The 26,901-nt window shown below is 32.4% G+C and overlaps 1 protein-coding gene across 3 annotated transcripts in view; it reads left to right on the top strand.

The window, feature by feature from the left end:
* The window catches only part of LOC114335949 (zinc finger protein 239-like), a 39,353-nt gene continuing 12,452 nt past the window's right edge, over positions 1-26,901 (top strand). Inside the window, exons 1-3 of one of the 3 annotated variants that reach the window (XM_050650558.1) lie at positions 1-100; positions 160-422; positions 21,952-23,095. In XM_050650558.1, coding sequence (XP_050506515.1) covers positions 188-422; positions 21,952-22,865 — 1,149 coding nt within the window. In that variant the 5' untranslated portion in view covers positions 1-100; positions 160-187 and the 3' untranslated portion in view covers positions 22,866-23,095. Of the gene's footprint in view, positions 101-159; positions 423-13,850; positions 16,023-21,951; positions 23,096-26,901 lie in introns of those variants that run through there. The other 2 variants (XM_028286253.2, XM_050650461.1) reach the window with 2 other exon arrangements.

The following is a 26,901-nucleotide window of genomic DNA, read 5'->3' as shown; positions in this document are numbered from 1 at the left end:
CAGAACAACAACTTGATGTTAAGTCAAAACAAGTAGATAATTTTCAAAAGAGAATTTCTAGAAAAAATATCCGTTAAAAAAATATAGATCCCGTAATTTTGTGAGTACAAAGACATATTTATATAATATTTTTTTTTCTAATTTCACATTAAATTTAAGGTGCCGTTGATCGAGACTATTTAATAACATGGATATAAAACAAGAAGATAGTGAAAAAACTTATAAAATAGAAATAGATAATGAGGCATTGGTTGATCCTTTGGATGGCTTCCAAATTGAAACAAAGGAAGAACCTAAAACAGAAACTTCATACGAGACCTTTGATCATTCATACTTAAACGAATTTCCTGTAAACATCAAAGTAGAACAAGATGAACATAAGTGTACTCCATTTGAAGAAAAGCCAACAACAAGTGAAGAAAGTAAGTAAATAACATTGATTAATAATTAGGTTTGTTCTAGCAAACAGTCAAACTAGTCAGAAACCGTCAGCAAACAGTGGGTCAGTGAGAAAACATAATACAGTCACCAGTGCTGTCCCCCTCTACTCGTGCTGGTCCACTATTAGCTGATGATTTCAAACTGTTTGAAACTGATGCTAGAATAAACTGATAACAAATTAATTGTATGTTAAGGTGAATTTATTATAACATAGGTTAGAGAATAGATATACAAGTACTTGTAGATTTTAAATTTTTAACCCTTTGTCTGTATCTAGTGGACTGAAAAAGATTATTTTTCCATCTGAGCGCCTAGGGGTTCGAGGCCTTCCATTTTAGGTATTCCCAGAGAGTGACAGTCTGTACTCAGAGGGCTATAATAAACCACTGTTGCAGCGTTATTGTGTTTTAAGTATACTGATCCACTTAATGAAAATAAAACCCATGGAAGATGCAAAGATTTTGAAACCAAACAAAATGTAAAACTAGGTTTATGTGTGAAGTATGCAACGGATTCTTTTGTCTAGAAAATTCAATGGTCTCTGTGGCAACTGTTTAAGGATTATATTATAGATCAATAATTTCAGTTTATTCTTGACGATAGCTTAATTTTAGTATTAGGATTTTTTACTTTAAATATTACTCTTCTTTAGCAGAAAATTTTTTAGGTTCCCGCGGTTAAATTTTTTAATAAAACAGTAATTAAACCAATGAGCACTTTTTTGTAGCTTTTTTTACTAACAAGATGCTAGTCTAAAAATAACCCACAAAAATTTATTGTTTAAAGGTTTAAACTTTTCAGTACTTAATTTAAAAATTTTAAGGCATGATAAATTTTTCTGTACGTGGGACCCAGCGTTACAAGAATTTTTGTTTAGAAAAATGTTACAGACAGAGGGTTTATGAATTATTTATAGAGATTGGATTGCTGTTTATGGTGTAAAAAATATTTTGTTGAAACAAAGGTTTGTTAAAACATTGCATACCACCTGAAGATAATACATAATATATATACACCGTTATTAGACATCAACGCCCTTTGGTAGGGATCTATGGAGGAGTATCACCAAGCTGCAAGCCCTTATCCCTTGCTGTACCGCTCCTCCATAATGAAATAAAAAATTTTAGTAGTTCCAAAATGACACAAAATCTAGGCATCGGATAAAAAAGTTTATTTGAAGAAAGTGTATTTTTTTGTTCTTCTTAATGGCGGTACAGGCTCGTTTTTTTAATATTGTATTTAATTACAGAGTAATTTCCACATATTAATATATTTTTCAAATTGGGCTCTGTACCACCATTCTTGATTATATTACGAATATGTGTGCCAAATATCTCGAAAAAATATTCAAAATTACAGCCGCAATCTTGGAACGCGTTTTTGCTACCTGTTGATCGCTACTGTTTTCTCTTAAACACATTTCTTTAGTTCAATCGTTTGGGTCAAATCTTTGGACGTTAATTTGACTGCCTTTTGCTCAATGCAAATGACTAAAAATTTGCAGACATATGCATTCGCGGAAACAGTACACGAATAGTCAATAAAAAAATTGTTTATGTTTATTAATTGTCTAAATAAAAAAAGATTTTAACGGAAAATGATTAAAATCTCACGTTTTTTACAATGAAGAAACTTGAAACTTTTACAGATTGTAGCTAATTATATGAACTATACATAATTTCATTTTTTACGTTAATTGTTTACGTTATGAAATAAAGTTTCAAATTTTTTGCCAATTCCGACTACTTTTCATGTTTGTACCTACATCATATTGTTTAATACATATTTTAATAAACATGACGATATATTTTAATGTTTGAAAAGTGTAAGACTAAAAAGTAAAAAATAAAAAAATATGAAAAAAATTTTTTAAGAAACGCTTTTCTTTAGTTACGAGTGCCTAAAATTAAAAATATTATAAAAAATCAACTAAAAAGCAAAAAATAAAAAAAATTGAAAAAATCTAACACATTCGTTAAAGAAAAGCGTGGGGCGGAAACCGTTTATTCGATGAAGATGCGCAACGCTTTTCTTTGACGAATGTGTTAGATTTTTTCAATTTTTTTTATTTTTTGCTTTTTAGTTGATTTTTTATATTTTTAATTTTAGGCACTCGTAACTAAAGAAAAGCGTTTCTTAAAAATTTTTTTTCATATTTTTTTATTTTGTGTTTTGATATCTGTAGATAACATTTTCTCTCACCAATTCCTGTCCTAAGTCTATCAAAAAACTTCGCCTGGCATCCAAATGTTTTCCATCGTAATTTTGTTTTTTAATTTTCCAAATTTTGAAAGCGTTTATGGCTGAGATATTTAATAGATGGTAAAACATTACCTTGGGCCGTCTGCGTGTTTGGCGCCGTGTTGTGCCATTTTGCCTACTACGTCAACAGTGATGCACCCTACAGTCACTTTTTCAAAAAAGTGTGTAAACGAAATGAGTTTTAAATACTGTAATGATCGGTGTGCGTTTAGAGAATTGAATGCGAATAAAATATGGACAAAAATCAAAAAATTATTATTAAAAAAGATGGTGAGAAAAAGCAATAGAAACTAGAATAAAATATTCATTTAAATATAAATTAATAAACATGTGATGTTTATAACATTACATTTTCATTTTTCTGTACATTTTACTCCAAACTGTCTATCTGCCTATAGCCCGGGAGTTAGTGTCAAATTTGACCGGAGCATTTTAGCATGGCTGTTTTCTTTTTATTTAGTTAGGTGTTCCAAAGCTTATTAACAAATGATGTGTCAGCTGGCTCAAAACCGGGGATTTTAGGCAAGAAAAGGTAAAATATGAAACTTGATGGAGAAACGATACAACTTATATGCCAAATATTTATCTCCGTGACTTATATCTATTAATGGCGTAGAGTAAATGGCTCCTAGCTTTCACTCAGCGGCCCGGGTTCAATTCCTGCCGTTGAATTGTTTTTGTTTTTAAAATTATCATTTTATTTTGAAAAATAATTATTTTTATAATATCACGTTTTTATTATTTATACTAGACAATATAAAAAAGTCTGTATGTCTTTTATATAATCGTAAACTATGCATTTGATCATAGTTATTATCATTGACCTTAATAAGCAAATTTGTTGTACATGAACCCCTGAAGGTTCCTGAGATGGTACGACCAATCTAAGGGCACTTCCGGGGTCCGGATTTAATGCTACCTGTATCTGGTTGTTCTGATTCGGTTTCTTTGCGGATTCTTGTTAAAAAATATCCCCTATAAACAAATCGGTAGGATGCCGGGCAAAATTTTTGGGCAGAAATTGTTTAATAAATTCAAAACATCACCTTTTTTGCCTCCGAAAATATGTTTTAGCATTTTTTCTCATCTTAAACAAAAAAGATCTGTCATTTCCTAAAAATTTCGTGTTTTGAGTTTTTTAAAATCTGAAAAATGCGAAAATAAGCATTTTTCAAGCTTGAAAACTCATGTTTAAATTATTATTTTTGCGGTTGTCAAGTGTCTAAATTGAAGTATAAACATTAATTTTCAAGATTCTGATGAATAGTCGGGGCTTATTTCAATTATTTAGACCGTTGTTTTTAATTGTTTATTATGCTCGTCCACTCGACCCTAAGCCCCGGCGCATATTGAACCTAAGCGAGTCACAACCTGCGCCGCTGGGACGGGTGACCTGTGCAGTTATTTTTCTAGCGTGCCGCATATTAAACACAAGCTAACCCGACCATCGGCTGTCGCCGTAACGAATAGAGACGGGCAAAATAAGTATTCTCAGTGGTACTGAGTACAAATACTGATTACAAAATACTGATGTATCTGATCATTGTACTGAATTGAGTAGGCAACTAAAAAACGGTAGTTCCGTACATGTAACTAGTAACGTTTTAAAAATATCTTACATGTCCCTAGTAGTCGTAGCGGTATGACTTTTGAAAACATCGAATTTGATCATAAGCGGGTGCATAAAAAGATATCTTACACTGAGTATTTTATTTCTACATACCTTTATAATAACAAGCATAAGTTAAACACTGCATTGATTGTGATTGCAAAAACGGTTCGCATGTTTTAAATAAGATTTTTGCTGATTATGTTTTTGATAAAATATTAAATCACACAAAAAATACAATTCCCAACCATCATTTAATTTTTAACGATAAACAAAAGTCTAATAAATATATGATGACAAGTTTAAAATTGAGCGACTTTGTCGATAACAGTGTCATTAATAAATATTTTTTACCATGAATCATTTTCCAATGATTGTGTGGATTTAGAAATACATACTAAACAATTTTTTGATCTGTATAAAGGAGATTATAATTATGACACATTATGGTAGTCCTTATTTTTCTAATAATATGCTCTTGTAAACGCATAACTTTGATTTATTGGCTAAAGCCACACTAACTAGATACTTCACAAGAAATTAAAAATACTTAACATGTAAATAATTCACTGTTTTAATCAGATATATTATATTCCCTACTATTGCGCCTACTATATTATATAATAAAATACATATTAAAACAAATAAACGAAAACTTGTAGAGTAGTGCTGATTGATACAACAGAGCAATAAAATGTTATTCATTCAAGATAGTGTAAAATATATCGCCGCTTCATTTCAGATATTTCCATCTCGCAAAACAAAAACACGTAAAAATTAACATCTGGCGCTGAGTCACCCGTCCCAAGCCCAAGAAAACTGTACGTCGATGACAAACCTTCCCAAGCTCGACCTGCGAACGCATGAACTGATAGTAGGATGCGCAGAACGGTCTACGCAACTCGCCGGTGCCAGGTTGTGTCTGCTTAGGATCAATTTGCGCCGGTACTTAGCTGCCGTGGCGGCACATCGCACTATATGGTGCGTGTCACACTATATGGTGCGTATCGCACTATATGGTTAGCGTATTTAATTAGCACAATGGCATTAATTAATTGAATAAATAAATTATAAAAAAATATGTTAATAATAAATTATAAAATTTTAATAAATGTCAAAAGTATTAGTTGGGAAATTTTCGCATAAGTAGTATGTATAATATTATGCGGTGGCACACAAAATCCCGACAGCCAAAATCCTGACAGCCAAAATCCTGACAGCCAAAATCCCGACACTCCAGAATCCCGACACTCCAGAATCCTGACACTCCAGATTCCGGCATGCTAAAATCCCGACATAACAAAATCTCGACGTGCTAAAATCTTGGCATGCCACAATCCCCGCATAAGTAATAATGACACTTTTATAAAAAAATAACTTTTTATAATAACACGTTTTTATTATTTAAAGGACACAATATAAAAGTCTAATAAAAACAATTATTTTTCAAATCAAAATGTCAATTTTAAAAATAAACAAGCTGAAAATGCGAGCATTGTCATAACGAAAACTTTGTATATTTACGTATTTTAATTCATAATATGGAAAATTTCTATTATGAAAAGTAGTTTAGAATTAATAGTTATGTTTTAATGTGCCATTATATCATTCTAATTTAAATGTTATGAACTATAAAGGTAGTTTACTCTTGATCGAAATTCATATTTTTTATATAATATCTCGTATAAAAGTAATAAAATTTTATACAAGGTGTCCCAAAAGTAGTGGAACGGTCGAATATTTCGCGAACTAAACATTGGATCAAAAAACTGAAAAATACTTGTTCAATCATTTTCAAAAATCTATCCAATGACACCAAACATCAACCTCCACTACACCCCCTGGAGGTGGGGTGGGGAGTAACTTTAAAATCTCAAATGGAAACCCCTATATTTTCTTGCAGATTTGGATTCGTTACGTAAAAGTAAGTAACTTTTATTCAAGACATTTTTTCGAACTGTGGATAGATGGCGCTATAATTGGGAAAAACGATTTATCCTGATACCATGGATAAATTATAGAAACGGTCTAATATCTCGAGAAATACACTTCCAAATAAAAAACCAAACAAATTTTTTTAATACTTTTCGAAAACCTATCGAATAACACTAAACATGACCCTCCAACCCACCCACTGGAGGTGGGGTGGGGGGTAACTTTAAAATATTAAATAGCAACCCCCACTTTTTATTACAGATTCGGATTTGTCATGAAAAACTAAGCAACATTTATTCGAAACATTTTTTAGAATTGTTGATAGATGGCGCTTTTATTGGAAAAATACGATTTATTAGCGCCATCTATCAGCATTTTTAAAAAATATTTCGAATAAATGTTGCTTACTTTTTCATGCAATTCATGCAATGAATTCGAATCTGCAATTAAAAGTGGTGGTTGCTATTTAAGATTTTAAAGTTACCCCCTACCCCACCTCCAGGGGGTGGGTTGGAGGGTCATGTTTAGTGTTTATCGATAGGTTTTCGAAAAATATTAAAAACCTGTTTTTTGGTTTCTTATTTGGCAGTGTATTTCTCGAGATATTAGACCGTTTCTATAATTTATCCATGGTATCAGGATAAATCGTTTTTCCCAATTATAGCGCCATCTATCCACAGTTCGAAAAAATGTCTTGGATAAAAGTTGCTTACTTTTACGTAACGAATCCAAATCTGCCAAGAAAAACTAGGGGTTTCCATTTAAGATTTTAAAGTTACCCCCCCCCTTCAGGGGGTGTAGTGGGAGTTGGTGTCTGGTGTCATTGGATAGATTTTTGAAAATGATTGAAACACGTATTTTTCAGTTTTTCCATCCGATGTTTAGTTCGCGAAATATTCGACCGTTCCACTACATACTTTTGGGACACTCTATATATTATGATGGTTGCATCATAAATCTTAGAACATGAAGAGCTTTTTATGAAGAATAACTTTTATTTGTCAAATTAAAAATAAAAGAGTTATAAATGAAAATGTTCTTGGTATCCATAATTTGAGAAAAATCTTCAAATATTTTTTTTCATTAGAAGGATGCATACATGTACACAGACACAATACTGACTAGTGATTTTAGTCAATAATTTTGCCAATTCGACAAAAAAATCATTTCTAAATAGTTAATAATAATTATTAGATACTAAATAATTAGTAATTTTGCCAATTTCGGCAAAATTCCCAAAAAACAACAAAATTACCTTCTACAACCACTAGCCAGTTGTGTCACGTTGTGTTGAGTTTAGCGAACGACTAGAAATGGAACAGTCCATTTATCATAAAGGGGAGGCCGTATTTATACTGGTATAAACCTTTTTAAAACTGTTAATAAAGTATTGCTTTTAAAATATTATACTCAAATTGTATTTTTGAACATCTTATTTATTTTATATAATAATTAAATTCACTATCAAATGCCATTGATGTTTTATTAATACTTAATTTAAAATTTAGTTTGACATTCACGAAGTGTCAAACTCAAATGTAAACAACCTATGCTTGGCAAATCGAGATTTAAAAAAAAAGTAGCCTACTTCCTAATCAACCATTTGAGCTGACATTTAGTGCGTCGGTAGGAGATAACCGGATTGTGACGTCACATTTTAGACTTTGAGGTCGATTATCTCGAAGACCGTTAGAGATATCGAAATGCCGTTTTCAGATTTGGATTCAGGAGACAAAACTACATAAGAATCCATCGATACATCTGTTCTAAGTATTGCAGGAGCGGCGACGCAATAACACACAGACTTTTGCAAATTTATAAACGAAAAGTTTTCGTTGAAAAAGGATTTCCGTTACCAGGAATCCAACCCGGGCCTCCTGGATGAAAGCCCGCTATCTTGTCCAGTAGTAGTAGACCATCGAGGTATATGCTATTGACGTAGATTATTTAGATTTCAAAATAGACTATGTAAAATCAAACTACGCTGTGACTGACCGACTTGATTTTGTGACAATTACGCCCCTTTTAGATATTACTTTGTTTGCGACCTTTCCGTGGTATGTACATCTGTACAAGAGCTGTTGTTGCATTTTGATCGAGTTTTGAGTTATTTCGTAAATTAAAAGTGCTATTAGCATAAGCTAAATTTTACAAATATAAACGAAATTAATATTTTTGTTACAAAACGTGTTTTGTAAAAGTTACCGAGTACCTGATACGACGAGTATACCTACCTATTTAGCTACAAAGTTTCATTTTGTTGGATTTTACATCAATAAAATGCCAAGAAAGACAACTTTGATTTTTAAAACTCACCGTAAGAAACAGTAAGTTACCCTACTTATAGATAATTATGTTTAAATCATATACTTCGTTCTGAATTTATCTACTTATACCAAATTTTAGTGGTCAAAATAAAGTAACTGCATGTAATTCTAACGTGCTATATACTAAGAGTATAAATAATACTAAAATAAATATTATGTCATAAATAATTAACTTATAAAATATGAATTTTAAGTATATTAACTTTTAATGATGTATTAAAAAAGGTAAGCAACAGCCAGGTTTCGAACTCAGGACCTCTCGATCTGCGGTCTAATGCTCTACCATTGAGCCACCATCTATCGATTTATTAACGTACTTTAAAATGGAATTTAGATATCATTGCATTAGTCACATTTTTAAAATGGTTTGAAATTAAAAAAAAACTATTTATCCATATACCTAATAGCAGTTAAATATTGCATTGTTAGCTAGTTCTGAACTATTCTGAAAATTTCAGGTGCCTTTGTAGCATAGAACTATTTTAAAATGGATTACAAAATTTGCGGATATAGTGCCAAAGTCCAAGCCAAGTACAGTCGGAAAAATGAAAGAATACCCATGAACGAACATATAAAACACGCTGTATTTTCCTGTCACCGTGTCACAAAGAAAATTGTCCAGTGCAAGTACATGTAACAATAATTATTACATGTACTTGCGCTGGCCAATTTTTTGTGTGACACGGTGACAGGAAAATACAGCGTGTTTTATATGTTCGTTCATGGGTATTCTTTCATTTTTCCTACTGTATATAAAAACGTTTTAAAAATCCCGACCATTACGTTTAGATTATATACTGTTTCCTTTTCAAATGCAGTACCAAATCATAATATATTATAGAGTATTGAAACTGAAAAATTAATTACTTACTAAAAAGTAGGGGTACTAATTATTTAGGTATTTTAAGAGAGAAAATTATTAAACACTCATTTTATAATGAAGATAGATAGTAACAAAAATAGATAGATACAATGTACTATAGCTTTGAAAATCTGGCGAGATTTTTGATTTGTCGGGATTCTAGCGTGTCGGGATTTTGGGGTTTCGAGATTCATGTGTGTCGGGATTTTCGGGTAGACCCAATATAATGATCTATAAGTGCGACAGAGACGCACCTTAAACAGCGACGCGCGGCGGCTTAAAAGCCGAGTGAAGGCGTATAATTAAAAATTAAAAACAACGGTATATGTTGAAATAAGCCCCGATTACTCGTTAGTATCCTGAAATTGAATGTATAAACTTCAATTTAGGTACTTGGCCACCTGAAAACTAATAATTTACATATGAGTTTTCAAGAATCGAATATGCGTATTTTCGCATTTTTCAGATGTTATATCGCTTACAGCTCGAAAAATATCGATTTTCGAGAAAATTACAAGAGACCTTTTTTAAAAAAAATGTTTCGCTCGGCACTCTTCTGATTTGATTAAAGGGAACATTTTTGAACAGGAATCCGCAAAGAAACCGAATCAGAAAATTTTTCATACACCTATAGAGTTGAATACTTTCCTGGTACAGTAAATAAAATATAAATTCATTGTGTATTGTTTTGATGTTATTATCAGTATATTTTCAACATAGCAGTATTGTAAATTATTATTGAGAATATTTTTTAAAAGTTAAGAATTTGTATTTTGAATCTTAATGACGTCTTTCTCAAGTTTTTAGACACCTTCAGTTTTGTACATAGTTATTATCTTCATTTAAATCCAGTTATTGAAACAGAAATTTAAAATAAGTAATCATAATATAAAATGGTAAAGATGTTATCTTTTCTACATTAGTTTCAATACAAGCTGTTGGATGCAAATTTATTAAATCTGAAAACAACTATATTAATTAAATGCACACCTGAAATGAACTCCCACTTAACATATAGGAGAGAAACACGCACATGACAATTTTATATTACAATTCACTTAAATTCAAAATTAATGATTATAATAAGTTTAACAATAAGGGGAAAACTCTTTACAAAATTTAATGATGAGTGAGAGAAATGATATTTTTTATTATGTACAACCTTTCTGAATTTTGGAGTGAGTTTAGTGCAACTGATTCTCATTAGGGAGTTGAGATATTCATCTGTTAGCTGAGATCTATACCGATTTTTAATAAAGTTCATTCTTGGTAAAACGGCTTCGCAGACATAAGTTGAGCCAAACATAGCCAAAATTGCCAAATACTATATTCTGAATTTAATGGCGGTCCGCACAAAACTAGCCCACGGTCCGGATGCGGACGGCGGTCCGCCAATTGGTGACCCTGCTATAGGAGATACGATGCTAGAGAGTTATGTGCTATAAACATAACTGGGAAATATACAGGGTGTTCCAACGAAAAGTTGACCCCTCCCCCAGAAACTCGGAAACCAAGAGTTTCTTCAGAATTAAAAAAACATGTCAATTTGCATTGAAAGGGGGACGAATTTTCATGCAAAATTCGTCCCTTTCCCCACCCCGCATCAACACCCAGTTTTTGCAGTTATACTTCTTTACGATCGAGAGTGAAATTTTATAATTCTGGGCGCATGCGCACACAGACAGTATGTAGTTCGTTGCTAATCTTCCAAGTTATGTATGTATCAGCGCAAATAAGTCATTAAAAGAATATATTAGTATTTTTAGTAAATGTATTATTTATTATAATTTTTGTGTCTTTGGATTGGTCTTCCTCGGGAGTAAGATAATAAAATATCTATTATAACATTTTTATACTTCACTTGATCTATTTGTCACCATGATGTGTAATTATATCCGAGACATCACGTAGACGGGGCTTGATAGCTTGGTTTGTAGAGCATTGGACCAGAGATCGAGAGGTACTGGGTTCAAATCCCGGACGATTCATATTCTTTTTTTTTTAATTTTTGGTATTGTTTTAATAAAAATTTTTTGAAAGTGGTAGGTAAGAAAGTTAGTTTAATATTTAAATAAAATACAAATAAACTGTAAAGTATATTTATTTCGTTGAAATTATATAATAGAAGTATAACTTGTTACGTGCGTACAAAGTACACACACACTTTTTTTAATATCAACTGTAGTGGAGTGGCACATCATTTGAAACGTATTTGTTTTTCTCTACAGGACCATCTAATTTTTTTAATTTGCGGCATAACTTTAAAGATAATTTTGGATTTAACTAATTTATAATAAATTTGTTCAAAATTATCTTCAAACTTATTACATAAATAAAAAAAATAGAGCGTCGTTTAGAGAAAAAAAAAATTACCTTTCAAATGATGTGCCAATCGACCACACTTGGCTATTTAAAAAAAGTGGTAGTCGATGCGGGGCAGTAGAGGGTTAGATTTGAGGGCAAGAATTTTGCATGAAAATTCGTCCCCCTTCGATTAAAAATTGACGTGTTTTTTTTTAATTTTGAAGAAACTCTTGGTTTCTGAATTTCTGGGGGGGGGTCAAATTTTCGTTGGAACAGACTATACAGGGTGGTTCATCTTATTCGCCTCGGTGTGCAACAAAGTTTCTTACAGGGTGGTCAAAATATGAGATTGTTCTATTAACAAATTCAATCTGTAATAACTTACTTATTTTAAATGGAACACCCTGTATCTTACTAGTCTATCGCGTATAAAATTTATTTAGCTTTCAATTCTTATTAGGGTTTCCTATCTATCTCCCTTCATATGTCGTGGTTATGTACAACACATCACCAACACCGGCAATATACTTAGACAAGATACTGTCATTAATAAAATTCTCATTGTTTTCATGTAATCACACATAGTGTTGTATTATTTTAGTTGATTTTGGCCTACATATGACATTGAATAATATGTTTATATTAAACAGCATACCCTATACAGGGTGTCCCGAAAAGATTGTTCATAAATTATAACACAGATTCTAGGGTCAAAAATAGGTTGATTGAACCTCACTTACCTATATACAATAGTGCACACAAAAAAAGTTACAGCACTTTGAAGTTACAAATTGAAAATCGATTTTTTTTTCATATATCGAAAACTCTTAGATTTTTTATTGAAAATGGACATGTAGCATTCTTATGGCAGCAACATCTTAAAAAAATTAAAGTCAAAATTGTGCACCCCATAAAAATTTTATGGGGGTTTTGTTCCTTCAAACCCCCCCAAACTTTTGTGTACGTTCCAATTAAATTATTGTTGTGGCACCATTAGTTAAACACAATGTTTTTAAAACTTGTTTGCTTCTTAGTACTTTTTCGATAAGCCAGTGTTTATCGACATATTTTGAATATTTTTCGAATCCACCACATATTTGTATATCGTTAAGTACGATTATAGAGACCTGTTAATAATCTGAAAATTTATTTATAATTTGCATTTTTAGGTATATTTTGAAAAAGAAGCCATCTCGATAAAAGGTGACTTGTCAAAAAAAGACTAGGAGGCAAAAAAGTTTTAAAAACACTGTGTTTAACTAATGGTACCACAATAATAGTTTAATTGGAACGTACACAAACATTTGAGGGCTTTAAAGAACCAAAACACCCATAAAATTGTTATGTAAATATATTAAAAAAGAAGCCGCATCTCGATAAAAACTGGATTATCGAAAAAAATACTAAGAGGCAAAAAAGTTTTAAAAACGTTGTGTTTAACTAAAGGGACCACAATAATGAATTAAAACTTTAAAGGGCTGTAACTTTTTGTATGAGAACATTTGTACTAAGGTAAGTTAGGTTCAATCGAACTATTTTTGACCCCAGAATGTGTGGTATAATTTATGACCAATCTTTTCGGGACCAATCTTTTTATTAAATGCCGTATTCTGGAAGGTATTTAAATTATATTTCATTCCGTATAAGCATTTTCCATATCTTAAACCGACGGTTAAGTAAATTCAAGAACACCACTTTTTGTTTGCAAAAGTGTATCGATCTTGGTGGGACATTTGAAAAGCAATAAATTACTTTAAGTCTATAATATATTTTTGTTTTTATGGCTATATGCAAAACTAAAAAGACAACCTATCGTAAACCTTATTTCGTCAGTGCATCTTATCGTTTCGTCTTCCTTTTCCATATTCCATTTAGGTGCCTCTGAAAGAGTGCTGTTGTTCAGACTAAATTAGAGGTAAAGAACAGGTACCGCTGCCGTCTGGTGCAGAAAACGTCGCCCTGTATAAATTGATACTTACAGTTATTTATTATCATCGACTGAACTTTTGTCATAGTGTGGTTTCTACTTTGTTTATTTATTCTAAATGCTACATTTTGATTATGATCTACCATTTCTGCATGCAGAGTTTTATAGTTTGATTTTTTTTAGGTTTATGTCAGAACGTGTTTAAACGAAATACGAAAGATTGTAGCTTATACACATTGGAAAAAAGTTACAATTGCGAAATTTGCTTTAAGGAATTTAGTGAAGATGGAAATTTGAAAAAGCATTTAACGATACACACTGAGGAAATGCCTTATAAGTGTGAAATTTGTTTTAAACAATTTAGTCGAGATAGATATTTGAGAAAGCATTTAATGATACACACTGGAGAGAAGCCTTATAAATGTGAAATTTGTTCTAGGCAATTTAGTGAAAATGGAAATTTGAAAAAGCATTTAAGGATACATACTGGGGAAATGCCTTATAAATGTGAAATTTGTTTTAAACAGTTTAGTCAAGATGGAAATTTGAAAAAGCATTTAATGATACACACTAGAGAGAAGCCTTATAAATGTGAAATTTGTTCTAAGCAATTTATTGAAGATGGAAATTTGAAAAAGCATTTAAGGATACATACTGGGGAAATGCCTTATAAATGTGAAATTTGTTTCAAACAATTTAGTCAAGATGGAAATTTGAAAATGCATTTGATACACACTAGAGAGAAGCCTTATAAATGTGAAATTTGTTCTAAGCAATTTAGTGGAGGTGGACATTTGAAAAGGCATTTAAGGATACACACTGGAGAAAAGCCTTATAAGTGTGAAATTTGTTTTAAACAATTTAGTCAAGATGGAAATTTGAGAAGCCATTTAAGGATACACAGTGGAGAGAAGCCTTATAGGTGTGAAATTTGTTTTAAACAATTTAGTCAAGATGAAGATTTGAAAAGACATTTAAGGATACACACTGGAGAAAAGCCTTATAAGTGTGAAATTTGTTTTAAACAATTTCGTCTAAATGGACATTTGAAAAGGCATTTAATGATACACGTTGGGGAAATGCCTTATAAATGTGAAATTTGTCTTAAACAATTTAGTGAAGATGGAAATTTAAAAAGGCATTTAAGGGTACACACTGAAGAAAAGCCTTACAAGTGTGAAATTTGTTCTAAGCAATTTAGTGAAGATGGAAATTTGAAAAGACATTTAAGGATACACACTGGAGAAAAGCCTTACAAGTGTGAAATTTGTTTCAAACGATTTAGTAGAAATGTCAATTTGAAAAATCATTTACGAAAACACACTTGAGAAAAGCCTTATAAGTGCGATATTTGTTTTAAACGATTTGGTAATCCTGAAAAAGCAGTTGACAACGCACACTAGAGATTATTAGTTAAAATACAGAGTGAGTCTGTAAATTGGAATAAATTACATAAATATCTCAGATACTATTTTTTTTTGAAAATTTCTCAGACACGTCGATTAGTATTTCAAATTGTCATTTTTGACATACAATAATGTATACAGGGTGTCCCAATTTAGAGATACGACGTCATCGTTGATTTTCTTAAATGGCAACACTGTCATTTTGATAGCTATTTTGATAGGGTGTGTAAAGTTACATATAACTGCAAAATTTCAAATTTTTATTCCCTGTCATTTACAAGATAATAAAAAATAACAAATTTATGAAAAACAAGTAATCAAATAATAATTGAATTTTGGCAACATTATGAGCATTTGCTTAATTGAAATAATTAAATTCAATTATTATTTGATTACTTGTTTTTCATAACTTTGATTTTTTTATTATGTTGTCAATGGTAGGGAATAAAAATTTGAAATACGGTAGTTTTGTATAACTTTACACATCCTATCAAAATGACAGTTTTGCCATTTAAGAAAATCAACGATAACGTCATATCTCTAAATTGGGACACCCTGTATACATTATTATTGTATGTCAAAAATAACAATTTGAAATACTAATCGACGATTCTGAGCATTTGTAAAAAAACAATTAGTATTTGAATTATTGAATTTATTCCAAATTACAGACATCACTATCAAAATGACAGTTTTGTCATTTAAGAAAATCAACGATCACGTCATATCTCTAAATTGGTACACCCTGTATACATTATTATTGTATGTCAAAAAGGGCAATTTAAAATACTAATCGACGGGTCTGAGCATTTTTCAAAAAAAAACGATTAGTATTTGAGATATTGAATTTATTCCAAATTACAGACTCACTCTGTATAAAGTAATTCTAAAATAAATAATGTGTATACTTAATTTGTGAAATTGGTTGTCACTTTATTAATCAATAAAACAAAACATAACAATTAAAACACTTTATTTTTTTCCACGGAATATATGAAAAACTTGACATGTCTGTTGTAGAAACAATTTCCTTAAAAGATAAATTTCAATGTATCGCTTTAATCGTTATAGTCGAGATATTATGGCTTGTCTTTTTAGTTTTGCATATAGCCGCTTAGAGGGCGCCACCACTAAAGCCTTCCGACACAAACGTAACCTCAATCTTTTGATACCTACAACATCTCATTGCGATACAACAAGTCGTGTAGATACAATGAATTTTTGGAGATAGCAAGTCGGTCGAAAAATGGATCTTAGCTGAGAACATTTTCGAGCAATAATTTTCCGAGAGGATTATCCCAACAGCAATGTCACGCTGAAATGGTTTCTGTGTTTGGAAATGAAGCATCACACCAGGCACCTCTTTCCCGCTGTTATTACGAATTTCAACTGGTTGCTCCAGTCTCAGCGACGAATCCAGGCCAGGTCCACCCAGTACATCAGTCACACAGCAAAACATTGATGCGGTTCTTCAGCTAATTATGGATGACCGCCGTGTAACATACCGGGAGATAGACGCATCATTGGGCATTTCAAAGACCTCGATCCAAAAGATCCTACATGAAGAACTGGGTGTTAGGAAGTTAGTTTGCCGTTGAATCCCTCATTTGCTTACAGAAGAGTAAAAAAGCGGCTCACGTCAATTGGTGTCGACAAACATTGGAACGGTTCAACAAAGGAAGCTCAAAAAACGTTTATAGTATTGTTAGTGGCGATGAATCTTGGATTTACGCCTACCAACCGGAAAATAAACGCCAATCCGTTGTGTGGATGTTTCAGGATGAGGAAAAACCAACAAAAGTGATCCGTCCTCGAAGTGTGTCAAAGAAAATTGTCGCAAGTTTTGTGTCAAAATCTGGTCATGTAGCAACAATTGCTCTAGAACAGCGGTTCCCAACCTGGGGTACGCGTACCCCTTGAGGTACGCAACGACCTGGTTGGGGGTACGCCGAAAATATTTGGTAATGGCGGATTTTATGTGTTTGTCATACGTTACGTACGTGATGGTTGAAAAGTACAGTACAGTACTGGCGCGCCGAATCGTCCGATGGTCTGACTCACGCTCGCTCGTCAAGGTCAGTTCGCCCTCTGCCGCTCCCCTCCCCCACTCACTTAGCCACTATCACAATGCACTGCTACCATACCGTCAGTGGCGACAGTGGCGTTAGTCAGTAGGGAGTTTTTGTGCACACAAATACGTAAACGTAACGCATCTTTTTGACATATACGCTTGCGCATTAATGGTTGAACTCCCGTATCGCGATATGTATTACCTAAGGTTACGGGCTGGTACGTTAGGTTCATACGCATCCCTATCGAGCCGAAAGTCACCGAATGCACACGAGGATCTTGCCCGATTACCTACCAAATGAACATTTCATCAGCGTACTACCTGTTTATAAACATTTTAAGGTTTTATTGGTTTAGTCTATTTGAGTAAAATTATTCTGTGTTTGTAATTGGAAATTGGAGCTTCATAATAGATTTAAAATTTTATTGTTTTTAAGTTGTCTATTAATAAAGCAAAACAAACAAATCTTGTATTAATTTAAGAAATACAGTGATCACCACAATTAATAAATAGATAAACAAATGACCTAGTTTCAGTAAAATTTTCAAATAAATATTACCACACTATTTACATTATACCTACTGGAATTCTGATGTAGGTATACAATAATTTACAACTAAAAAGTAGGTATAAAAAAAATAAAACAATTTTAACCTAAGGAAAAATAATATTTTTATATTTAAATAGAAGCAATTAAAACCATACAATTTCATCATTCATTTATCTTTTTTTTACATTTGTATATTAATTGTATATTGTGTGAACATTGTTTTATTTTTTTAAATGTCAACGGAATTAAAAATGACTTTACGATTTGCTTTACGTTACGTTAAGGCAGTTACAAAAACTACCTATTTTAACATTCATCCTCTACGACACGTTAGTTGCTTTACGTATACGGAGATGCGTACTTTACGTAGCAACAAAAACTCCCTAGTGCCACAGATCACCTACCTCCTCTAGATGTTTCACGATAACGCTTTGGTTAAATATGAAAAACAGCGCTCCATGCCGCTTGTATCGGAACTAATGCAAGCGGGAATTTCAAAATGTAATTTTGGTGGGAAGAAAATGTTAGGTTAAAATATTTGTATAGTTGAAAAAAAAATAATTTGGTTTTAAAATATGCAAATTATTTTTAATTTCAAAATATACAAAATACCATTTGGGAAAAAATAAGACATGACAACGTATTTTTATTTATTTATTTAATACCAGCAAAACCACTTTGTATATACTTTTTTACAAATCGTATCTTTACAAATGAAATTATTAATAGTTATCTTCCAAATACTTCTACAAAAGGGTATCTCAAATGATTGAAACATGTGTGCATCTCTACTTATTGAAGGACTTTCAACTAAAACAAAAAATTAATATAATTGATTTGATAATAACCATATTCATGTCACGTAAAATAATTTGTATTAATTATATATTTTCTGTAGGGGTTACTTACTTGGTTTTACATTCGTTTGCTTCCCTACACCACTAACTGTGTTAGTGTTACTTGTCCTCTAATAACAAATACTTGTTGAACTCACCATGCAAATGTAAGCTAGGAATTTGATCTTCCTAGGGATCTTCAAATCACATTCGTTTTGTTTAAAAAACTGTATTTGAATCCATTTTATCTAAATCAGGATTTTTTATTATTGCTAACAATCAGATAAACATTTTTACTGACATGATAAAAGATAAAGAAAGGCATACTGACAATGATGACAATTGACAAATTATAATGACACTCAGACTCAATGATAGAGAAGAAATCTTCACTCCAGGTGCATGGCGACATCTCAAAAAACGTATCATTACTAAAAATGACATTTAGTTTAGTATGACCTTGAGATACCTGCGTGAAACATCTAAAGAGAGTTAAGTGATCTGTGGTCAGTGCTCGCATAGTTCGCTTGCATGGTAGTTGACTGTCGTCTGTCGCTCTTCATTACGTGATTTTATGTTCAGTTTACTTTTTACTTGCTTATTGTGCGTGTTAGTTTTTGACTGATTTGTAAACGATTTAACTGTAATCAAGAAGTTGTAAAAGTGGTTAAAAACTGGATCGGTTAAAACAAATCAGACTGATACGGCAAGTCAGGTGCTTAGCAAGCCTAGTACGTCCCGGGACTCAGCAGCAGAACATTCTTCTTGTGTGAGTACCAGTGATAGTAAACCTCAGAAATGTAGTACTAGTACTGGAACTTCCTCAAAGAAACGAAAATATTCAAATGAGTACTTGAAATATGGCTTTTCGTTTACTGGAGAGGAGGAAAGTCCAAACCCACTATGTGTTGTTTGTGGAGAAGTTTTAAGTAATGGTAGCATGAAACCTTCCTTACTTTTGCGCCACCTTGAATCCAAACACGCCCAGCACAAAAATAAAGAAATTACCTATTTTGAACGACTTTCAAAAAATTATGGGAAAGATGGCGTAGTTTCTTCTTATTTCGCATCAGTTAATAGAGATAATGAAAATGCTGTGGAAGCCTCTTTCAAAATTAGCTACCATATTGCAAAAAGTGGTAAAAACCACACAACGGGTGAGGATTTGATAGCCCCTTGTATAAAAGATGCTGTTCAGTGTATGTTTGGTCAGGACTTTGTTCTTAAGGTGAACTCCATCCCGCTGTCAAACAACACAGTTTCACGGCGAATTCAAGACATTTCTAAGTACATTGAAGAAAAAGTGGTTCAGCAATTAAAAGACAGTGATTTTTTCCATCCAAGTTGATGAAAGTACGGACATTGCTGCCCTAGCAATCTTACTTGTTACTGCAAGGTATGTAAATCCCAACAAGGAGTTTGAAGAAAATCTGTTGCTGTGCCATGCATTAACTGAGCGTACTACAGGGGAAGATGTGTTCAATGTGATTTATAGCTACTTCTGTGAAAAAGAAATAGACTGGGGCAAATTGTGTGGTATATGCACTGACGGAGGAAAATCAATGTCTGGCATATATATCGGTCTTCGGGGGCGCGTAAAAGAAGTGGCCCCCCACGTAGCATGGAGCTATTGTTGCATCCACAGACAGAGTCTTGCAGCCAAAAAGTTGCCGTCTTCTTTGAATGATGTTCTCAATGAAGCAGTTAAAGTAGTCAACTTTGTTAAAGCCAATGCAACAAACTCCAGACTGTTAAAAGTGCTTTGTGAAGGTATGGGTGGCATTCACTCCACGTTGCCTTTGCACACGGAAGTAAGGTGGCTATCTCGCGGGAAGGTTCTTACAAGACTTTTTGAGCTCAGACATGAACTGCTAGTATTTTTTGAAGAGCATCCTTTTTATTTAGCCTCCAAGATTCATGATAGTGACTGGCTTCAAAAGCTTGCTTATTTAGCTGACATTTTTTCTCGGATCAATAAACTCAACTTAGAGTTACACACCAGCTCAATTACAGTATTCAAAGTTGCTGACAAAATTGAATCCATGCTGAAGAAAATTGATTTTTGGAAAACCTGTATTCAAAACAATCCAGCTGAAGTTTTTGGCACACTTCATGATTTCTTGAGTGGCAATAATCTGCCCATATCTGACAAAGTGAAACATCAAATAGTGACACATTTGACAAACCTGAAGGACTCTTTTAGAAAGTATTTTCCTAAACGAGGTGACGGAGAGAACTGGATTGCAGATCCTTTCATTGAAGAAAACGTCAAGACTGCTACATTGACCGTTCATGAGATGGAAAAGCTAGAACTTTCAGGTGACTCCTCCTTGAAGTCCGAGTTCAAGAAGAAACCCCTTAGACAATTCTGGGTGAGCATTAGGGATGAATATGGATCCTTAACCACAAAAGCCCTTCTGGTTTTACTTCCTTTTACAAACACAGAACTAGTTGAGAGATCTCTTCCTATGCTTTCATTAAGAATAAGTATAGGAATAAGCTAAATGCAAGTCCTGATTTAAGAGTGTATTTATCAACCTTTGATATTGATTTCAAAATATTATGTGCAACAAAACAGGCCCAAGGGTCACACTAAAACAGTTTTGACTTGTTTTAAGAATAATTTTGATTTCTTTTTTTTTTCAATAAGCTTATTTGCTAATTCTAGTATGTTTTTGTGATAAGAAACATTGTATTTACTTTATTATTTTTTTACAGTTGGTATTTAGAATTTACTAAGTTTACTAGAAACATATATAGGCCTAATTTTGGAACAATAACTTTATTGTCAAATAAAAGATAAAAAAAAACTCTTGCGTAAATATTTACTTTCCATGATTAATGTTCTTGCAACTTTTTTTCTTGGGGGTACAATTTGAAATAAATCTATATCAAGGGGTACGGCAGTGAAAAAAGGTTGGGAACCGCTGCTCTAGAATCTAGAAGACCGAAGAACGGTTACTTCTGATTGGTATATAACCGTTTGTTTACCAGGAGTTATCGCGAAACTCCGACAAAGCAACACACAACGGCGAATTATCCTATATCATGACAATGCAAATGCTCACACTGCCCAAAAGATAATAGAGTTTTTGGAGCTTCAAAACATCGAATTGTTAAACCATCCACCGTATAGCCCAGACCGAAGTCCCAACGACTTCTTCACGTTCCCAAAGATCAAGAATTCAATGCGCGGGTGGCGATTGTGCTGTTGTTCAGACTAAATTAGAGGTAAAGAACTCTGCCGTCTGGTGCAGAATACGTCGCCCTCTATAAATTGATACTTATAGTTATTTATTATCATCGACTGAACTTTTGTCATAGTGTGGTTTCTACTTTGTTTATTTATTCTAAATACTTCATTTTGATTATGATCTACCATTTCTGCATGCAGAGTTTTATAGTTTTGATTTTTTTTTAGGTTTATGTCAGAACGTGTTTAAACGAAATACGAAAGAATGTTGCTTATACACACTGGAAAAAAGTTACAAGTGCGAAATTTGCTTTAAGGAATTTAGTGGAGATGGAAATTTGAAAAAGCATTTAACGATACACACTGAGGAAATGCCTTATAAGTGTAAAATTTGTTTTAAACAATTTAGTCGAGATAGATATTTGAAAAGGCATTTAATGATACACACTGGAGAGAAGCCTTATAAATGTGAAATTTGTTCTAGGCAATTTAGTGAAAATGGAAATTTGAAAATGCATTTAAGGATACATACTGGGGAAATGCCTTATAAATGTGAAATTTGTCTTAAACAATTTAGTCAAGATGGACATTTGAAAAAGCATTTAATGATACACACTAGAGAAAAGCCTTATAAATGTGAAATTTGTTCTAAGCAATTTAGTGAAGATGGAAAGTTGAAAAAGCATTTAAGGATACACACTGAGAAAATGCCTTATAAGTGTGAAATTTGTTTTAAACAATTTAGTCAAGATAGCAATTTGAAAAGGCATTTAATGATACACACTGGAGAGAAGCCTTATAAATGTGAAATTTGTTCTAAGCAATTTAGTGAAAATGGAAGTTTGAAAAAGCATTTAATGATACACACTGGAGAAAAGCCTTACAAGTGTGAAATTTGTATTAAGCAATTTAGTCAAGAGGTAGACTTGAAAAGGCATTTAAGTATACACACTGGAGAAAGGCCTTATAAGTGTGAAATTTGTTTTAAGCAATTTACTAAAGTTGGAGATTTGAAAAGGCATTTAAGGATACACACTGGAGAAAAGCCTTATAAGTGTGAAGTTTGTTTAAAGAAGTTTAGTAGAATGGATCATTTGAAAGAACATGAGAGTACACATTGGCGAAAAGCCTTACAAGTGTGAAATTTGTTCTAAACAATTTAGTCGAGATCGACATGTATTCATCAATAATACAAAAATTTTCAATAATTACAATATGTGAATAAATGAACGGGAAGGTCTTCGAGAAGTGTGGATACACCTGTTTCGGTAAATAGATAATACAATGCAATAAATAAAAGCAGATTTCTATAATACAATACAATAAAATATGGTATGGAGGACAAACAATACAATGAAAATAATACAATAAATACTTAGTTTAAGAACGCCACAAAAGTTTTTTAAAGAAAAAAAATTGTATGGATCAATTATTGTGTGTATGTGTATACTTAGGGCCGGTTGTTCGAACGCTAATCAACAATGATCACCATCAAATATTTAATTACTGTCACCAAAACTGTCAATGTCAAGTTTTATTGGGTTGCTGAAAACATAATTGATTATAATTATGAGATTAGTTAATCAATTAACATAATTGATTAAGTAATTTCATAATTGTAATCAATTATGTTTTCAGCAACTCAAACAAAGTTGACATTGACAGTTGGTGACAGTAATTAAATATTTGATAATGATCATTGTTGATTAGCGTTCGAACAACCGGCCCTTAATTTATGAAATTGGTTGTCACTTAATTAATCAATAAAACAAAACAAAAAATAAAACACTATTCTTTTCCACGGAATATGGCCAACTTGACATGCCTGTTGTAGAAACAGTTTCCTTAGAAAATAAATTTCAATGTATCGCTTTAATCATTATTAGTCCAGAGAAATAAGATTTTTCTCGTGACACATCCCCCTCCAGGCCGAGACCAAATTTTTTGAGTAGTATGGACATCTATATTAATAACCTTTATGTTTCCTGCAGCCGATTTTGATGATATACATAGTTATAAACAAATTTAAGATCAAAAAACCGTAAATTTTCGCTTTTTTCGTCTATAACCAAAAAGTTAAGCATTTTAACCAAATTTGAGAGTAAGAAACTCATAAATCGTCTAAAAATTTTCAATATGGCGTTCGCTGAATATGTCTATCCTGATTGGTTGCTTAGAAAATTGCGAAATAAATCATAAATTTTAGAGTTTTTATAAATATTCATAACTTGTAAAAATTAACTTAACCTTCTTATTACACGAATTGCTGAGACTTCTGGTGCTTAAATTATATTTTAAATTTCAAAGCAATTGGTCAAATAGTTTAAAAGTTATTTAATTTGTTACCTTAGTCTTTTCTTTTCTTTTTTCATTACTTCTGTTGGAGTATATCACTCCAACAGAAGTTTTCTTCATTTTTGTTACACTGGCTACAACTAAAATTATTTTGCAAAAACACGTCGATTTTTTGCTTACTTATAAACAATTAGAATAACTTTTTAACCGTTACCCGTAGAAAATTATTTTTTCATATTTGGAAAGACTGAATTTTTATACACATTTAGAAAGAAAAACAATTGTCCTAGGACAATTAGGGACGAAATTAACCCCCCTTTTTTTAATTCACATGTTTTTGCGAAATAATTTTGCAGTATTTAGAATTATTTTTTGTCGTTTTTTTTTTTAATTAAATTAATAGTATAAATCTTCTTCTTTCATAAACTATCCAAAGTATTACTGTAACTTCATCATTTTCTGACTTATAGCGTTACAAAAAAAATTAATTTGGGATAAACAAATTAAATACCTGTTGTTCTGAAGCTATTTTCTTGTGGCATTTTTATCATCAAGTATATTCAAATGGGAAATAAGCCACAATTTTACCTAAAAATGATTTTATTAACGTTTCGACGCCCAAGTCGGGTGTCGTTGTCAAAATACGAAATAATACTAAATAAACAAAAATGTTGTTGCTTAGTAAAAAATTCTTCTAATAATTTATTTAATCTGACTCATTTATATCGGCAATTCAGACACGTATTATACATTTTAAAGTAGACGACTTTAAAATGATATTGCCAATATTGATGAGTTGCGTTCCTGGGACGACTTTACTAAAAGATAGTTCATTCGATTACATGAAATCAATCCCAACTCAAGAATATCCGCCACAAAAAATCATAGCATGTGATCTGTCTTTAAAAAGACAACCAAATGCAACGGTGGCACTGAAATTCTCGCGTTAGAGATTCCATAGGAAATCACGAGGGAAAACCAGGAAAAGTATTAACCAGGATAGTATCACGAGGTTTTTCCTGGTTTTCCCTCGTGATTTACTATGGAATCTCTAACGCGAGAATTTCAGTGCCACCGTTGCATTTGGTTGTCTTTTTAAAGACAGATCACATGCTATGATTTTTTGTGGCGGATATTCTTGAGTTGGGATTGATTTCATGTAATCGAATGAACTATCTTTTAGTAAAGTCGTCCCAGGAACGCAACTCATCAATATTGGCAATATCATTTTAAAGTCGTCTACTTTAAAATGTTATAATACGTGTCTGAATTGCCGATATAAATGAGTCAGATTAAATAAATTATTAGAAGAATTTTTTACTAAGCAACAACATTTTTGTTTATTTAGTATTATTTTGTATTTTGACAACGACACCCGACTTGGGCGTCGAAACGTTAATAAAATCATTTTTAGGTAAAATTGTGGCTTATTTCCCATTTGAATATACTTAATTAAATACCTTTTACACTATTTGACCAATAAATTTGAAATTTAGGGTATGATTTAAGCACCAGAAGTCTCAGCATTCTGTGTAATAAGAACGTTCTAAGTTAAATTTTACATAAGTTATGAATATTTATATAAACTCAAAATTTATGATTTATTTTGCAATTTTCTAAGCAACCAATAAGGATAGACATATTCAGCGAACGCCATATTAAAGTTTTTTTATATGAGTTATGAGTTTCTCACTCTCAAATTTGTTTAAACTGCTTAACTTTTTGGTAATAGACGAAAAATGCGAAAATTTGCCGTTTTTTGATCTTCACTTGTTTATAACTATGTATATCATCAAAATCGGCTGCAGGAAACATATAGGTTATTATTATAGATGTCCATACTACTCAAAAAATTTGGTTTCGGCCTGGAGGGAGTTGTGTCACAAACAGGATATTTTTTTCCTTATTTCTCTGAACTATATAGTCGAGGTATTAATATAGGTACCTTTTTTCGTTAGTGCATCTTATCGTTTCATAGTACGCTACATTGAAGCAAACAGAATACGATGGGCGGGTCACGTACTAAGATCAAGTGACGAAAGACTTCTAAACGCCACATTCTGGGAAAGACCCGATGGAAAAAGGTCAGTTGGTCGCCCAAGAAAGAGATGGAAGGACGCAGTAGCCAGTGATCTACGTAAAATGGGAGTACAGCAATGGGAAATAGCTGCTCAGGACCGACAACAATGGAGGGAAATAGTAAACGCGGCCAAGACTCACATAGAGTTGTAGAGCCAAATGATGATGATGATAATCTTATCGTTTCGTCTTCCTTTCCCAGGTTCCATTTAGGTACCTCTGAACTAGTGCTGTTGTTGTTCAAAGAGAACTTTAGTATTATTTCTGCAGGGATTGCCGTTTATCTTTTGATTGAGAAAAGTGGTAGTTACTTCTCTATGAATGATGTAGTAAACGAGCTTCATGAGCAGAAAAGCGATCTAAAAACGTTCTGACGTATAATCGTCCTATTGTTCTGAAGCGATTTTCGTGAGGTATCTTAAAACAATTTAATTGTTCACGTATTCTTCTAAAGGTGCCTATCTTCTGAAGATGTTGGCGACCACATTGACCCATCTTATTCTATTTACGGCAGCTCGAAATAGATCAGTTGACGTTAGACCAGTCCACTTTCTAAGATTGGCCAGCCAGGATATACGTCTACGTCCAGGGCCTCTCCTGCCCTCAATCTTGCCTTGTAGAATGAACTGTAGCAGTCATTATTTTTCATTACGCATAATGTGGCCGAAGTAAGCCAATTTTCTGTTCTTTACGGTGTTAATTATTTCTTTGTCTTTTCTTAGCGTCTGGAGAATAGTTATATTAGTTGTGTGGTGTATATATGAGACCTTCAACATACGTCGGCAGCACCACATTTCAAACGCC

This window comes from Diabrotica virgifera, chromosome 1 (assembly GCF_917563875.1).
Source record: "Diabrotica virgifera virgifera chromosome 1, PGI_DIABVI_V3a".
Taxonomy (NCBI): Eukaryota; Metazoa; Arthropoda; class Insecta; order Coleoptera; family Chrysomelidae; genus Diabrotica; species Diabrotica virgifera.
Note: the sequence above shows the minus strand (reverse complement) of the source record. Positions and strands in the feature narration are given on the sequence as shown.